This window comes from Salmo salar, chromosome ssa13 (genome assembly GCF_905237065.1).
Source record: "Salmo salar chromosome ssa13, Ssal_v3.1, whole genome shotgun sequence".
In the NCBI taxonomy this organism is placed as follows: Eukaryota; Metazoa; Chordata; class Actinopteri; order Salmoniformes; family Salmonidae; genus Salmo; species Salmo salar.
The window spans coordinates 6,081,597-6,099,944 of NC_059454.1; the positions used below are offsets into that span (position 1 = coordinate 6,081,597).

At 44.0% G+C, this 18,348-nt stretch overlaps 1 protein-coding gene across 2 annotated transcripts in view; it reads left to right on the forward strand.

Annotated features, from left to right (window-relative positions):
* The window catches only part of LOC106566349 (FYVE, RhoGEF and PH domain-containing protein 1), a 167,209-nt gene that overhangs the window by 121,748 nt on the left and 27,113 nt on the right, over positions 1–18,348 (forward strand). For both annotated transcript variants that reach the window (XM_045692846.1, XM_045692847.1), the window contains exons 7-8: positions 2,219–2,357; positions 6,658–6,716. In XM_045692846.1, coding sequence (XP_045548802.1) covers positions 2,219–2,357; positions 6,658–6,716 — 198 coding nt within the window. The remainder of the gene's footprint in view (positions 1–2,218; positions 2,358–6,657; positions 6,717–18,348) is intronic.

The window sequence follows — 18,348 nt, forward strand, 5'->3', positions numbered from 1 at the left end:
TCCTCTGTATATAGTCTATGGTGACTCCTCTGTAGCTGGTATATTGTCTATGGTGACTCCTCTGTAGTTGATATACAGTCTATGGTGACTCCTCTGTATATAGTCTATGGTGACTCCTCTGTAGCTGATATATAGTCTATGGTGACTCCTCTGTAGCTGGTATATAGTCTATGGTGACTCCTCTGTATATAGTCTATGGTGACTCCTCTGTAGCTGGTATATAGTCTATGGTGGCTCCTCTGTATATAGTCTATGGTGACTCCTCTGTAGCTGGTATATAGTCTATGGTGACTCCTCTGTAGTTGATATACAGTCTATGGTGACTCCTCTGTATATAGTCTATGGTGACTCCTCTGTAGCTGATATATAGTCTATGGTGAATCCTCTGTAGCTGATATATAGTCTATGGTGACTCCTCTGTATATAGTCTGGTGACTCCTCTGTAGTTGATATATAGTCTATGCTGACTCCTCTGTAGCTGGTATATAGTCTATGGTAGCTCCTCTGTATATAGTCTATGGTGGCTCCTCTGTAGTTGATATGTAGTCTATAGCCTCCATAGCTGATATGGTGACTCCTCTGTATATAGTCTATGGTGACTCCTCTGTAGCTGATATATAGTCTATGGTGACTCCTCTGTAGCTGGTATATAGTCTATGGTGACTCCTCTGTATATAGTCTATGGTGACTCCTCTGTAGCTGGTATATAGTCTATGGTGGCTCCTCTGTATATAGTCTATGGTGACTCCTCTGTAGCTGGTATATAGTCTATGGTGACTCCTCTGTAGTTGATATACAGTCTATGGGGACTCCTCTGTATATAGTCTATGGTGACTCCTCTGTAGCTGATATATAGTCTATGGTGAATCCTCTGTAGCTGATATATAGTCTATGGTGACTCCTCTGTATATAGTCTGGTGACTCCTCTGTAGTTGATATATAGTCTATGCTGACTCCTCTGTAGCTGGTATATAGTCTATGGTAGCTCCTCTGTATATAGTCTATGGTGGCTCCTCTGTAGTTGATATGTAGTCTATAGCCTCCATAGCTGATATATAGTCTATAGCCACCATCAGACCAGAAAATCTTGTTTCTCATGCATTTTGGCAAGCGAGCTGTCATGTGGCTTTTACTGAGGAGTAACTTTGGCCATTACCATAAAGGTCTGATTGGTGGAGTGCTGCAGAGATGATTGTCCTTCTGGAATGTTCTCCTATCTCCACAGAGGAACTCTAGAGCTCTGTCAGAGTGACCATTGGGTTCTTAGTCATCTCCCTGACCAAGGCCCTTCTCCCCCGATTGCTCAGTTTGGCCGGGCGGCCAGCTCTAGGAAGAGTCTTGGTGGTTCCAAACTTTTCCAATTAAGAATGATGGAGGCCACTGTGTTCTTAGGGACCTTTAATGCTGAATTTCTTTTTGTTGGTATCCTTCCCCAGATCTGTGCCTCGACACAATCCTGTCTTGGAGCTCTACAGACAATTCCTTTCAACCTCATGGCTTGCTTTTTTTGCTCTGATATCCACTGTCAATGCCCTTCTCCCTTTCTTAATGGAATCCATTTTAGAATGAGGCTGTAACGTAACAAAATGTGGGAAAAAAGTCAAGGGGTCTGAATACTTTCACAGGCCATATAAAATCACAGGCTGCCAGTTGGGGAACCCCTGGTGTAGATAAAGAGGAGTACACTGGTTAGGGAAGGATTTTTTTTTTTTTGTGCCTTGAGACAATTTAGACATGGATTGTGTGCCATGCAGAGGGTGAATGGGCAAGACAAAATATTAAAATGCCTTTGAAAAGGTTATGGTAGTAGGTGCCAGACCCACCGGTTTGTGTGAAGAACTGCAACGCTGCTGGATTTTTCACGCTCAACAGCTTCCTGTGTGTGTGTGTGTGTGTGTGTGTGTCTGTGTGTGTGTGTGTGTGTGTGTGTGTCTGTGTGTGTGTGTGTGTGTGTGTGTGTATATGCGTCTGTGTGTGTGTGTGTGTGTCTGTGTGTGTGTGTATATGCGTCTGTGTCTGTGTGTGTGTGTGTGCGTGTGCGTGCGTGCGTGTATGTGTGCACGTGCGCGTGTGTGTCTGTGTGTGTGTGTGTGTGTGTCTGTGTGTGTGTGTATATGCGTCTGTGTGTGTGTGTGTGTGTGTGTGTGTGTGTGTGTGTGTGTGTGTGTGTGTGTATGCGTGTGTGTGTGTGTGTGTGTGTGTGTCTGTGTGTCCTCAGAGAGAGGAGCGCTGTGGTAACCTGACCCTACAGCACCACATGTTGGAGCCGGTTCAGAGGATCCCTCGCTACGAGCTGCTGCTGAAAGACTACCTGCACCGTCTACCTGGTGACCATGATGACTTTAAGGATGCACAGAGTGAGTGTTGGAACCCATCCCGGCCCTGCGTCATGCACTGCTATACACACACACACACACACACACACACACACACACACACACACACACACACACACACACACACACACACCCTTCACATTGTGTCTCATTTCAGTGTTGTTTGTGCAGTTTGTGCTGCTGCAGACTGCTAGAAAGTCAGCTCTGGATGCAACTCCATTGAGCGCTTTGACTATTAGTCAACTGGGTGGGACCTGAGTTAATGAAGAATCACAAAATTCCTTCCAGGTCAGCAGAAAGGGTCAGCCAATGATTGAAACTACTCTTCAAACATTCCATAACTCCAGGGGGCAGTAAATCCCCAACCTTGTCTTTATACCTGTTCAGACAACATCCTCCAGGGGGCAGTAAATCACCAACCTCATCTTTATACCTGTTCAGACATCACCCTCCAGGGGGCAGTAAATCCCCAACCTTGTCTTTATACCTGTTCAGACATCATCCTCCAGGGGGCAGTAAATCACCAACCTCATCTTTATACCTGTTCAGACATCACCCTCCAGGGGGCAGTAAATCACCAACCTTGTCTTTATACCTGTTCAGACAACATCCTCCAGGGTGCAGTAAATCACCAACCTTGGCTTGATACCTGTTCAGACAACACCCTCCAGGGGGCAGTAAATCACCAACCTCATCTTTATACCTGTTCAGACAACATCCTCCAGGGGGCAGTAAATCACCAACTTCGTCTTTATACCTATTCAGACAACACCCCCCAGGGGGCAGTAAATCACCAACCTTGTCTTTATACCTGTTCAGACAACACCCCCCAGGGGGCAGTAAATCACCAACCTTGTCTTTATACCTGTTCCGACAACATCCTCCAGGGGGCAGTATGCACCATTTCAGTTTGTTTACCAACTCATAGAAGTAGTTGAAGAAGAAATGGAACTACTTTAAAATAGAGAAAGCCCATCAATATGTCCCCCTGCATCGTTTACACTATATCAACAGTGTGATGACCTAATGTGTCGAATTTTGGAGATCATTACAGTCAAAATTACGTTATTTTCATCCCCGCTATGCAAACCAAGCTGATTTCCACTACAATGTCACTGTTTAAATGAGCTTTGTTTAGCTAAGAAGATTAAAACATTACTTCAAACTACAGTACTTTTGGGTACTTTGCAATATGTAACTTTTTGGGAGACCCGACTGAATTCACATAGAAATGTGAGTTATAGATCTGTCATTCTCATTGAAAGCAAGTCTAACAAGTGGTAGATCTGTTCTAGGTGGGCTATTTCTATGCTTCCCGTTTCTTTAAGTTTCTGTTTTGCGTCTTTTACTTTTGTACACCAGCTTCAAACAGCTGTTAATACATTTACGGTTATTGAAAATATATTTTACAGCCGTTTAGATTGTACAATGATTCTCTACACTATGAATTGCTTGTTTTGTCACATAAACAAAAATTATTAGAAATTTTAGCAACCAGGAAATGACAGAGCAATTTCTGCATATTGCACCTTTAACATTTCAACAACATGAAATCCACGTCTTAAAACGTTGCTACATTTCGGGAAATAGGAAAGAAGACGTGTAATCTGCTTAACACGTTAAAGTTACTTACCTTACAGATCAGAAAGTCAGCTAATTTACACTCCATTCATCTGCAAATCCATTTGATATACACTGGCTAGTCAAGGCTGTCATGTTTTTTTTTTTCAGCATCTGACTTGCCTAGTAAAATAAAGGTTAAATAAAAAATAAACATACATCCCTCATCTACAATTCTGTGTTATGATTTTTTTTTATGTGTATCTCCAATAGCTCGTTAGTACACCCTTGTGGTTGAATATATATGTACCTATTGTAGTTTCTTGGATACAACAATGAATAATGTGGAACAAACAAATACCAAGAAGGTATATGTTACAAATTTACAACACTGAGCTCCTTGTGAAACAGCTGTGAAAACCAACCTGGCAATATTTAAGATTTCTGTGTTACAGGTGTGTCATTCATTTATATTTTTTGTATACTCACATGGCAATCAGACTGAAATACTGCATTCTGGTGTGTAGAATAGAGAGGAGAGGAGGATGCTGTGTGGGTGGGAGGTTCTGCCTGTCATTTGTTATCAACAGGCAGCCAGTCTCGGGGACTTGAAGAGGGAGACGGCGAAGTCCAGGCACTGCTGCGCTCTTTCTTCTGAGTGTTTGCAGTGCTAGTGTTTTTTAGTTCATCTGTTTATCTCACATATTATGTATGTGCCCAGTATGATAAAGCAAGAAAACTTTCTTATCAGATAATGACAACAACAGTAGCTGTAGCCAATGTAATGAAAAGTTGGAGGGTGGTTGGTAATGGAGGACATCAGGTGGATCCATGTCTGGGTGTTGGGCAGAACCCCCTAGGTCCTGGAGAACAGGAGTTAAAGGGTAGGAGACAGAGACGTAAACAAGCGAACACACAGGTTACAGGTAGATCAGGTATGTAAAAAAAATATATATATATAATTCAATAATGTTAATGGCGGACAGAAGAGAAAGGATATGATGTCAGAGGGGTTGATGAGGGAGGTGGAAATGGAAGGAGGCCTCCAGAGATGGGGATGGGATGAGTGGGCAGATTGTTGGGCAATCAGACGTCAATAGATGCAAAATATCATCTCTGGAGGAGGGAGAGGAGCAAAAGAGGTAGAGGATGAGGAGAGTGGGATTCATTAAGAATTGGTTCTTAACTGACTTGCCATGTTAAATAAAGGTTAAATGAAAATACACACAGCCCCTGAGCCATTCTATTACAGTGGTTGGATTTCCAAATCCAAAACAATGAGAAGGTCTCAACCTCTGACATAGTTAGTTAGCTAGCCAAACGTCGATAAAAGCCATGCATTTAGTTAGATTCCGCGACAACACTTCAGTACGCTAGCGTTGCGAGCATGATCGCGATGCTAAGGTTAGCACAGCCAGAGATAACTAGCTAGCTACCTAATTATGATAGGACGACCTATTTTACCCTGATGGATCATCAAATTCATAACATTTGTTAACTTTGTGTTTTCATCAGCCAAAAACACCCTTAAATCTGTCTAAACAACATATGTCGTTTTCCACTCGTCAGTGACTCAGTCGCACTAGATTACTTGGAAGTAGTCTGGTGGACTTGACGCGCTGGTGGCAGGAGAAAATAGCATGCTTCTCCATTTTCCAACAAATGTTTCTAATCCCCCTGATGGGTCAACGGTTACTAGTCTTGGATCTTGTTTCCACAGGTTTGCCGCAGAATCAAATTGAATCTTGAGAGATTTGTCTGCCAGAAAAGAAAGAAGAAAAAAAAAACTCTGGTGAACTGTTTGCCACTAGTGCAACAGATTTAACAACTAGTAACAACATTTGCAAACTTCTGGGAATATTTTCTGGCACACTATTTAGTTTACAGAATAATTTGTCACAAACCTGCAGGAAGTTTGCCGCAACAAATTCATTTTTGTAAGGGCTAACAACGTCAAATCTAAAAATCAATCTAAAAACAGATTCAATTATTTCTTCCTATTTAACAACCTTTTCTTATATAAAGACAAATATAGGGTAAAGAAAGAGTGTTGTCTTTTCAGTCTTTTCAGTCAGTATGAATCAGTAGGTAGTCACCGTCCTTGGAGAGCGATTCTGAGGTAGTACATTTGCGCAGACCAAGCGAGATGTTATGAGGTGAACTAGAACTGGCCGCATCCTCCGTCCTCCGAGACCACTACAAAGTCAAATAGAGCCAAGCAACCAACAAAGCAATGGGTACTTAGGTTTATTATGTAATCCGGGCAGAATTTTACGAGTTCTAGCAACATTCCTAGCAACGAAAGTTAGAGTTCATTGAATCTCATTATAATGCAAGGGGAGATAGTTTTTTTTTTTTGGCAGGTGGACACTATGTCGTCGTCCTATTGTGAACCACTCTGAGACTCGCAGTGCCAGGAGTATTCAACTCTTACCCTATGAGGTCTGGAGCGTGTTGGCTTTCTGTTTTACCTGGTAATTAATTCCACACACCTGGTGTCACTGGTCTAATTAGAGTGGAACACTGGAAAAAGGAAGTGGAACTGGCTTCGAGGTCCAGAGTTGAGTTTGAGTGTTCTATGATATGAAAATAACTATACAAATAAAAATATATTATTATACTAAAAAATATATATTATATATTATTACTTCCAATATGTTCAAGGGAAATGCAGGAATATGAGCTCAAAGGAGCAAGTTAGTATTTAAAACTGTTTTTTTTTGTTTGTTGTCGTAACAAAATCTCTGTTGTGTCTTTTCAGAATCTCTGGAGTTGATCGCCACAGCTGCAGAGCACTCCAACACAGCCATCAGAAAGATGGTGAGTCCTTTAACAGCTGCAGAGCACTCCAACACAGCCATCAGAAAGATGGTGAGTCCTTTAACAGCTGCAGAGCACTCCAACACAGTCATCAGAAAGATGGTGAGTCCTTTAACAGCTGCAGAGCACTGAAACACAGCCATCAGAAAGATGGTGAGTCCTTTAACAGCTGCAGAGCACTCCAACACATCCATCAGAAAGATGGTGAGTCCTTTAACAGCTGCAGAGCACTCCAACACAGCCAACAGAAAGATGGTGAGTCCTTTAACAGCTGCAGAGCACTCCAACACAGCCATCAGAAAGATGGTGAGTCCTTTAACAGCTGCAGAGCACTCCAACACAGCCATCAGAAAGATTGTGAGTCCTTTAACAGCTGCAGAGCACTCCAACACAGCCATCAGAAAGATGGTGAGTCCTTTAACAGCTGCAGAGCACTCCAACACAGCCATCAGAAAGATGGTGAGTCCTTTAACAGCTGCAGAGCACTCCAACACAGCCATCAGAAAGATGGTGAGTCCTTTAACAGCTGCAGAGCACTCCAACACAGCCAACAGAAAGATGGTGAGTCCTTTAACAGCTGCAGAGCACTCCAACACAGCCATCAGAAAGATGGTGAGTCCTTTAATTAACAGCTGCAGAGCACTCCAACACAGCCATCAGAAAGATTGTGAGTCCTTTAACAGCTGCAGAGCACTCCAACACAGCCATCAGAAAGATGGTGAGTCCTTTAACAGCTGCAGAGCACTCCAACACAGCCATCAGAAAGATGGTGAGTCCTTTAACAGCTGTAGAGCACTGAAACACAGCCATCAGAAACATGGTGAGTCCTTTAACAGCTGCAGAGCACTCCAACACAGCCATCAGAAAGATGGTGAGTCCTTTAACAGCTGCAGAGCACTCCAACACAGCCATCAGAAAGATGGTGAGTCCTTTAACAGCTGCAAAGCACTGAAACACAGCCATCAGAAAGATGGTGAGTCCTTTAACAGCTGCAGAGCACTCCAACACAGCCATCAGAAAGATGGTGAGTCCTTTAACAGCTGCAGAGCACTGAAACACAGCCATCAGAAAGATGGTGAGTCCTTTAACAGCTGCAGAGCACTGAAACACAGCCATCAGAAAGATGGTGAGTCCTTTAACAGCTGATGAGCACTCCAACAAAGCCATCAGAAAGATGGTGAGTCCTTTAACAGCTGATGAGCTCTCCAACCAAGCCATCAGAAAGATGGTGAGTCCTTTAACAGGTCACACTGCAGAACCCACCCTCACTAGTGATCTGTAGGTTGATTCATAATCAATGGCGATTTTAACATGTAAATCTTGGTGGGGCAAACTCAACAACAACAAAAAAATCTGTGCATGCCAGCAAAGGCACTACACAACACAACACAAAAGTAAACAATACATTAATTGCACTGTAACGGTGACAAACGGTGCCCACAAACTGCTAGGGCCTACATAAAGCTGTCCCAACAGCAGAGTTCCAACAGCAGAGTCCCAACACCTTACCACTGCTACACCTGGTTATCAGCAGAGTCCCAACACCTTACCACTGTTACACCTGTCTATCAGCACAACACCTTACCACTGTTACACCTGGTTATCAGCAGAGTCCCAACACCTTACCACTGCTACACCTGTCTATCAGCAGAGTCCCAACACCTTACCACTGATACACCTGTCTATCAGCAGAGTCCCAACACCTTACCACTGCTACACCTGGTTTCAGCAACCCACTGATACACCTGACTATCAGCAGAGTCCCAACACCTTACCACTGCTACACCTGATTATCAGCGGTGCCTTGTCTGGCAGCGAAACAGTTCATTCAGCCTCATTTACTACCTTTTAAAAAAAACATAGCTGATATGGCTGACTTGCTTAAAAAAAATTGCTTTTTACTGACAATTGAGATTGACAAACTAGGTTGAATCATGACGTCAGTGATCTTCAAGTTGGAGCTCGAGAAAGAGGCCCGAGTTCCTGACTTGGAATTCCGAGTTGGATGACCTTATGACCTTTCAAAACGGATTTCCCCAGTCGGAGAACGTTTTTTTTTTCAAGAGTTCCCAGTTGTCTTGAACTCACTGAAGTCTGAGATTTCCCAGTTCAGAGTTCCCAGTTGTCTTGAACTCACTGAAGTCTGAGATTTCCCAGTTCAGAGTTTCCAGTTGTTTTGAACGCTGCAGAAGTCGTGCTGGATTGACAGCATGGCCAATGTTGAGTGTTTATCCTTTTAAGCTTGGAAAAGAGACCCTTAAACCCAAATTTGAACCACACACCCACTCCACTGAATAGCAGGCTAGTGATTGCTTTGCAACGCTTGCAGTTAGCCACTGATTCCTTCCAAACCACTCGTTGTTGAATAAGGCGATTTTCAACTTGTTGTGTAATATTTCTGTCCAATGGCCGATGAGCACCGATACATTTTGTCTATAATTTCTCTTAAACATTTCTCTTCATATGACAAGGATTAAAAAAGATTTGCCAGTAGATTGTCAACTTGATTCATGATGATGACTGCTAGCTTGCTAGCTAAGATTTGTATTTTTTTTACAATGTTTGTAAACTGAATGTGACACGTATTAATGCCAAAATAACATGAAAAAAAAAATATATATATATATATATATATGATTTTTTATTTTTTAGCTTAACAGGCGAGGCTCAAAACATGAATGACGGGTCGCCACTGTCACGGATTTCTTCGTCGCCAGACGATATAGCGAAATCATCGTTGGAGAAAGTGGACCAATACGCAGCGGTTGCGTGTTCAACATCATAATTTATTAAATGAATGAGAACACGTGAAAACAAGAAAACAAGAACAACGAATGACAGTTTCGCAGGCTATACCTAGCAGTGCAAAAAACAACTACCCACGAAACACAAAGACAAACACACCCTACTATATAGGACTCCCAATCAAAGGCAACTCAACACACCTGCCTTCAATTGGGAGTCCAACCCCAATTAACTATACATAGAAAAACAACCCTAGAACCTAGACCAAGCACTAACACACCCCACTACACCACACACAAAAACCCCATAATACAAAACAAATATACCTCCTGACCAAATATTATACAACTAATACCTAAATATTGGTCAGGACGTGACAGCCACTGCTCATAACCCACAGTCTCCGCTGTTATATCTGGGTGGCGGGCGGGTTGAATAAAGAGAGAACAATACGTTAAAAATCCATAGATGTATAATTATTGTGTAATTGATATCTAAACGATATGTTACATTGAGGTTTTTCTTTCATTATGTTTATATAGCGTTAATGCGTAGCATAAGTGTCACAGGCCGGCTCATAGCCTGTGGCAAAAATGAGGGGACACGAACAACAGGGATAGGCCAATCAAAAAGGTTCTTTATTATAAACCAAAAACTATTAACTTTAAACAAAGAAAAAGGAATGAGGTGTGGAAATGTCATAATGTAGGGTGTATGTAAAGTGCAGGGATGCATGAATCTGTGTGTGTGTGTGTGTGTGTGTGTGTGTGTGTGTAACGTAGGTCTTAACGTGACCAAGAAGCTGCGTGTGACGTGCTCATAATGACTTTATTTTAACTCTACAACAACAAAATAACTAAACGACAGTAAACAGTCCCGTCAGGTGCAACATACACAAAACAGGAAACAACCACCCACAAAACACAGGAGAAAAAAAACACCCCCTCTACTAAATAGGACCTTCAATTAGAGGCAATGAGGAACAGCTGCCTCCAATTGAAGGTCAACCCAATAAACTTAAACATAGGAATAGACATACTAGAACCAACATAGAAATATACTAACATAGAACATAACCCAAAAACCCCGAAACACATAAAACAAACACCCCCTGCCACGCCCTGACCAAACTACAATAACAAATAACCCCCTTTACTGGTCAGGACGTGACAGTGTGAATATGACTGAGGGGAAACTACCTAAAACTACAATGGAACAAACAAAACAGGATCATACCTGGAGGAGCAGAGAGAGAGAGAGCAAGCCAAGGAGGTTAGAGGAGCAGTTTGTTAAATACCCTGAGCCCAGGTGGCTCCAATCACACCAGCTCCAATCACTAACGACCCTCCTCTGCCTGCAGGAGGAACCGCCACTGCACTGCAGAGGAGGGGCCGTGACATAAGCCTATAAGCTTTAGGGCTTAACTGTAACGCTCCAAATACACGCCAATCGCTAAATGCTTTAAGAAACTTGAGCAGAAATAGTTTACATCGATCCACTGAGGCAAAAAGAACAATGTAAGAGCTTAATTGGATAAGAGAACAACTGGAGAGTTGAAAACAAATAGAAGAGAGGACCAGAACAGTAGTCTGATGTTATAGAAGAGAGGACCAGAACAGTAGTCTAATGTTCTAGAAGAGAGGGCCAGAAAAGTAGTCTGTTATAGAAGAGAGGACCAGAACAGTAGTCTGATGTTATAGAAGAGAGGACCAGAACAGTAGTATGTTATAGAAGAGAGGACCAGAACAGTAGTCTAATGGTATAGAAGAGAGGACCAGAACAGTAGTCTAATGGTATAGATGAGAGGACCAGAACAGTAGTCTAATGTTATAGAAGAGAGGACCAAAACAGTAGTCTAATGTTATAGAAGAGAGGACCAGAACAGTAGTCTAATGGTATAGATGAGAGGACCAGAACAGTAGTCTAATGGTATTGAAGAGAGGACCAGAACAGTAGTCTGATGGTATAGAAGAGAGGACCAGAACAGTAGTCTAATGTTATAGAAGAGAGGACCAGAACAGTAGTCTAATGTTATAGAAGAGAGGACCAGAACAGTAGTCTAATGTTATAGAAGAGAGGACCAGAACAGTAGTCTGTTATAGAAGAGAGGACCAGAACAGTAGTCTAATGTTATAGAAGAGAGGACCAGAACAGTAGTCTGTTATAGAAGAGAGGACCAGAACAGTGGTCTAATGTTATAGAAGAGAGGACCAGAACAGTAGTCTGTTATAGAAGAGAGGACCAGAACAGTAGTCTAATGTTATAGAAGAGAGGACCAGAACAGTAGTCTGTTATAGAAGAGAGGACCAGAACAGTGGTCTAATGTTATAGAAGAGAGGACCAGAACAGTAGTCTGTTATAGAAGAGAGGACCAGAACAGTAGTCTGATGTTATAGAAGGGAGGACCAGAACAGTAGTCTATTATAGAACAGAGGACCAGAGCAGTAGTCTGTTATAGAAGAGGACCAGAACAGTAGTCTGATGTTATAGAAGAGAGGACCAGAGCAGTAGTCTAATGTTATAGAAGAGAGGACCAGAACAGTAGTCTAATGTTATAGAAGAGAGGACCAGAACAGTAGTCGGGTATAGAAGAGAGGACCAGAACAGTAGTCTGATGTTATAGAAGAGAGGACCAGAACAGTAGTCTGATGTTATAGAAGAGAGGACCAGAACAGTAGTCTGGTATAGAAGAGAGGACCAGAACAGTAGTCTGTTATAGAAGAGAGGACCAGAACAGTAGTCGGTTACAGAAGAGAGGACCAGAACAGTAGTCTGATGTTATAGAAGAGAGGACCAGAACAGTAGTCTGATGTTATAGAAGAGACGACCAGAACAGTAGTCTGATGTTATAGAAGAGAGGACCAGAACAGTAGTCTGGTATAGAAGAGAGGACCAGAACAGTAGTCTGTTATAGAAGAGAGGACCAGAACAGTAGTCTGATGTTATAGAAGAGAGGACCAGAACAGTAGTCTGATGTTATAGAAGAGAGTACCAGAACAGTAGTCTGTTATAGAAGAGAGGACCAGAACAGTAGTCTGATGTTATAGAAGAGAGGACCAGAAGAGTAGTCTGATGTTATAGAAGAGAGGACCAGAACAGTAGTCGGATGTTATAGATGAGAAGACCAGAACAGTAGTCTGATGTTATAGAAGAGAGGACCAGAACAGTGGTCTAATGTTATAGAAGAGAGGACCAGAACAGTAGTCTGATGTTATAGAAGAGAGGACCAGAACAGTAGTCTAATGTTATAGAAGAGAGGACCAGAACAGTAGTCTGTTATAGAAGAGAGGACCAGAACAGTAGTCTGATGTTATAGAAGAGAGGACCAGAACAGTAGTCTGTTATGGAAGAGAGGACCAGAACAGTGTTCTATTGTTATAGAAGAGAGGACCAGAACAGTAGTTTTATGTTATAGAAGAGAGGACCAGAACAGTAGTCTGATGTTATAGAAGAGAGGACCAGAACAGTAGTCTGATGTTATAGAAGAGAGGACCAGAACAGTAGTCTGTTATAGAAGAGAGGACTAAGCAGTAGTCTGTTATAGAAGAGAGGACCAGAACAGTAGTCTGTTATAGAAGAGAGGACCAGAACAGTAGTCTAATGTTATAGAAGAGAGGACCAGAACAGTAGTCTGATGTTATAGAAGAGAGGACCAGAGCAGTAGTCTGATGTTATAGAAGAGAGGACCAGAGCAATAGTCTGTTATAGAAGAGAGGACCAGAGCAGTAGTCTAATGTTATAGAAGAGAGGACCAGAGCAGTAGTCTGATGTTATAGAAGAGAGGACCAGAACAGTAGTCTAATGGTATAGAAGAGAGGACCAGAACAGTAGTCTGTTATAGAAGAGAGGACCAGAACAGTGGTCTAATGTTATAGAAGAGAGGACCAGAACAGTAGTCTTATGTTATAGAAGAGAGGACCAGAACAGTAGTCTAATGTTATAGAAGAGAGGACCAGAACAGTAGTCTAATGTTATAGAAGAGAGGACCAGAACAGTAGTCTGTTATAGAAGAGAGGACCAGAACAGTAGTCAGATGTTATAGAAGAGAGGACCAGAGCAGTAGTCTGATGTTATAGAAGAGAGGACCAGAGCAGTAGTCTGTTATAGAAGAGAGGACCAGAGCAGTAGTCTAATGTTATAGAAGAGAGGACCAGAGCAGTAGTCTAATGTTATAGAAGAGAGGACCAGAACAGTAGTCTGATGGTATAGAAGAGAGGACCAGAACAGTAGTCTGTTATGGAAGAGAGGACCAGAGGAGTAGTCTAATGTTATAGAAGAGAGGACCAGAACAGTACATTTACATTACATTTAAGTCATTTAGCAGATGCTCTTATCCAGAGCGACTTACAAAATGGTGCATTCACCTTATGATATCCAGTGGAACAACCACTTTACAATAGTGCATCTAAATCTTTTAAGGGGGGGGGGGTTAGAAGGATTACTTTATCCTATCCTAGGTATTCCTTAAAGAGGTGGGGTTTCAGGTGTCTCCGGAAGGTGGTGATTGACTCCGCTGTCCTGGCGTCGTGAGGGAGCTTGTTCCACCATTGGGGTGCCAGAGCAGCGAACAGTTTTGACTGGGCTGAGCGGGAACTGTGCTTCCTCAGAGGTAGGGGGGCCAGCAGGCCAGTGGTGGATGAACGCAGTGCCCTTGTTTGGGTGTAGGGCCTGATCAGAGCCTGAAGGTATGGAGGTGCCGTTCCCTTCACAGCTCCGTAGGTCTTGTAGCGGATGCGAGCTTCAACTGGAAGCCAGTGGAGAGAGCGGAGGAGCGGGGTGACGTGAGAGAACTTGGGAAGGTTGAACACCAGACGAGCTGCGGCGTTCTGGATGAGTTGTAGGGGTTTAATGGCACAGGCAGGGAGCCCAGCCAACAGCGAGTTGCAGTAATCCAGACGGGAGATGACAAGTGCCTGGATTAGGACCTGCGCCGCTTCCTGTGTGAGGCAGGGTCGTACTCTGCGAATGTTGTAGAGCATGAACCTACAGGATCGGGTCACCGCCTTGATGTTAGTGGAGAACGACAGGGTGTTGTCCAGGATCACGCCAAGGTTCTTAGCACTCTGGGAGGAGGACACAAGGGAGTTGTCAACCGTGATGGCGAGATCATGGAACGGGCAGTCCTTCCCCGGGAGGAAGAGCAGCTCCGTCTTGCCGAGGTTCAGCTTGAGCTGGTGATCCGTCATCCACACTGATATGTCTGACAGACATGCAGAGATGCGATTCGCCGCCTGGTTATCAGAAGGGGGAAAGGAGAAGATTAATTGTGTGTCGTCTGCATAGCAATGATAGGAGAGACCATGTGAGGATATGACAGAGCCAAGTGACTTGGTGTATAGCGAGAATAGGAGAGGGCCTAGAACAGAGCCCTGGCGGACACCAGTGGTGAGAGCGCATGGTGCGGAGACAGATTCTCGCCACGCCACCTGGTAGGAGCGACCTGTCAGGTAGGACGCAATCCAAGCGTGGGCCACGCCGGAGATGCCCAACTCGGAGAGGGTGGAGAGGAGGATCTGATGGTTCACAGTATCAAAGGCAGCAGATAGGTCTAGAAGGATGAGAGCAGAGGAGAGAGAGTTAGCTTTAGCAGTGCGGAGAGCCTCCGTGACACAGAGAAGAGCAGTCTCAGTTGAATGCCCAGTCTTGAAACCTGACTGATTAGGATCAAGAAGGTCATTCTGAGAGAGATAGCAGGAGAGCTGGCCAAGGACGGCACGTTCAAGAGTTTTGGAGAGAAAAGAAAGAAGGGATACTGGTCTGTAGTTGTTGACATCGGAGGGATCGAGTGTAGGTTTTTTTCAGAAGGGGTGCAACTCTCGCTCTCTTGAAGACGGAAGGGACGTAGCCAGCGGTCAAGGATGAGTTGATGAGCGAGGTGAGGAAGGGGAGAAGGTCTCCGGAAATGGTCTGGAGAAGAGAGGAGGGGATAGGGTCAAGTGTGCAGGTTGTTGGGCGGCCGGCCGTCACAAGACGCGAGATTTCATCTGGAGAGAGAGGGGAGAAAGAGGTCAAAGCACAGGGTAGGGCAGTGTGAGCAGGACCAGCGGTGTCGTTTGACTTAGCAAACGAGGATCGGATATCGTCAACCTTCTTTTCAAAATGGTTGACGAAGTCATCCGCAGAGAGGGAGGAGGGGGGGGAGGAGGATTCAGGAGGGAGGAGAAGGTAGCAAAGAGCTTCCTAGGGTTAGAGGCAGATGCTTGGAATTTAGAGTGGTAGAAAGTGGCTTTAGCAGCAGAGACAGAAGAGGAGAATGTAGAGAGGAGTGAGTGAAAGGATGCCAGGTCCGCAGGGGAGGCGAGTTTTCCTCCATTTCCGCTCGGCTGCCCGGAGCCTTGTTCTGTGAGCTCGTAGTGAGTCGTCGAGCCACGGAGCAGGAGGGGAGGACCGAGCCGGCCTGGAGGATAGGGGACAGAGAAAATCAAAGGATGCAGAAAGGGAGGAGAGGAGGGTTGAGGAGGCAGAATCAGGAGATAGGTTGGAGAAGGTTTGAGCAGAGGGAAGAGATGATAGGATGGAAGAGGAGAGAGTAGCGGGAGAGAGAGAGCGAAGGTTGGGACGGCGCAATACCATCCGAGTAGGGGCAGAGTGAGAAGTGTTGGATGAGAGCAAGAGGGAAAAGGATACAAGGTAGTGGTCGGAGATTTGGAGGGGAGTTGCAATGATATTAGTGGAAGAACAGCATCTAGTAAAGATGAGGTCAAGCGTATTGCCTGCCTTGTGAGTAGGGGGGGAAGGTGAGAGGGTGAGGTCAAAAGAGGAGAGGAGTGGAAAGAAGGAGGCAGAGAGGAATGAGTCAAAGGTAGACGTGGGGAGGTTAAAGTCACCCAGAACTGTGAGAGGTGAGCCATCCTCAGGAAAGGAACTTATCAAGGCGTCAAGCTCATTGATGAACTCTCCAAGGGAACCTGGAGGGCGATAAATGATAAGGATGTTAAGCTTGAAAGGGCTGGTAACTGTGACAGCATGGAATTCAAATGAGGAGATAGACAGATGGGTCAGGGGAGAAAGAGAGAATGTCCACTTGGGAGAGATGAGGATTCCAGCGCCACCACCCCGCTGGCTCGATGCTCTAGGGGTATGCGAGAACACGTGGGCAGACGAAGAGAGAGCAGTAGGAGTAGCAGTGTTATCTGTGGTAATCCATGTTTCCGTCAGCGCCAGGAAGTCTAGGGACTGGAGGGTAGCATAGGCTGAGATGAACTCAGCCTTGTTGGCTGCAGACCGGCAGTTCCAGAGGCTGCCGGAGACCTGGAACTCCACGTGGGTCGTGCGCGCTGGGACCACCAGGTTAGAGTGGCAGCGGCCACGCGGTGTGAAGCGTTTGTATGGCCTGTGCAGAGAGGAGAGAACAGGGATAGACAGACACATAGTTGACAAGCTACAGAAGTGTTGTTTCTTGTATTATTGTCTCCTGTGTCTTTAGAGAACTGTTTCACTTTGATATCCTTTTTCTTCTGTCCTGATTTTCTCTTTCTTTTCTTCTGTTAACTAGATATTCTTTGTTGTTCTTCGTTAGCTAGCTAGCTTCTTCCCAGTAGTCTGATGTTATAGAAGGGAGGACCAGAACAGTTGTCTGTTATAGAAGAGAGGACCAGAACAGTAGTCTGATGTTATAGAAGAGAGGACCAGAACAGTAGTATGTTAGAGAAGAGAGGACCAGAACAGTAGTCTGATGTTATAGAAGAGAGGACCAGAACAGTAGTCTGTTATAGAAGAGAGGACCAGAGGAGTAGTCTAATGTAATAGAAGAGAGGACCAGAACAGTAGTCTGATGTTATAGAGGAGAGGACCAGAACAGTCGTCTGTTATAGAAGAGAGGACCAGAACAGTAGTCTGATGTTATAGAAGAGAGGACCAGAACAGTAGTCTGTTATAGAAGAGGACCAGAACAGTAGTCTGATGTTATAGAAGAGAGGACCAGAACAGTAGTCTGATGTTATAGAAGAGAGGACCAGACCAGTAGTCTGGTATAGAAGAGAGGACCAGAACAGTAGTCTGTTATAGAAGAGAGGACCAGAACAGTAGTCTAATGGTATAGAAGAGAGGACCAGAACAGTAGTCTAATGTTATAGAAGAGAGGACCAGAACAGTAGTCTAATGGTATAGAAGAGAGGACCAGAACAGTCGTCTAATGTTATTGAAGAGAGGACCAGAACAGTAGTGTAATGGTATAGAAGAGAGGACCAGAACAGCAGTCTGTTATAGAAGAGGACCAGAACAGTAGTCTGATGTTATAGAAGAGAGGACCAGAACAGTAGTCTAATGTTATAGAAGAGAGGACCAGAACAGTAGTCTAATGGTATAGAAGAGAGGACCAGAGCAGTAGTCTGTTATAGAAGAGGACCAGAACAGTAGTCTGATGTTATAGAAGAGAGGACCAGAACAGTAGTCTGATGTTATAGAAGAGAGGACCAGACCAGTAGTCTGGTATAGAAGAGAGGACCAGAACAGTAGTCTAATGTTATAGAAGAGAGGACCAGAACAGTAGTCTAATGGTATAGAAGAGAGGACCAGAACAGTAGTCTAATTATATAGAAGAGAGGACCAGAACAGTAGTCTAATGGTATAGAAGAGAGGACCAGAACAGTAGTCTAATGTTATAGAAGAGAGGACCAGAACAGTAGTCTAATGTTATAGAAGAGAGGACCAGAACAGTAGTCTAATGGTATAGAAGAGAGGACCAGAACAGTAGTCTAATGTTATAGAAGAGAGGGCCAGAACAGTAGTCTAATGGTATAGAAGAGAGGACCAGAACAGCAGTCTGTTATAGAAGAGGATCAGAACAGTAGTCTAATGGTATAGAAGAGAGGACCAGAACAGCAGTCTGTTATAGAAGAGAGGACCAGAACAGTATTCTGTTATAGAAGAGGATCTGAACAGTAGT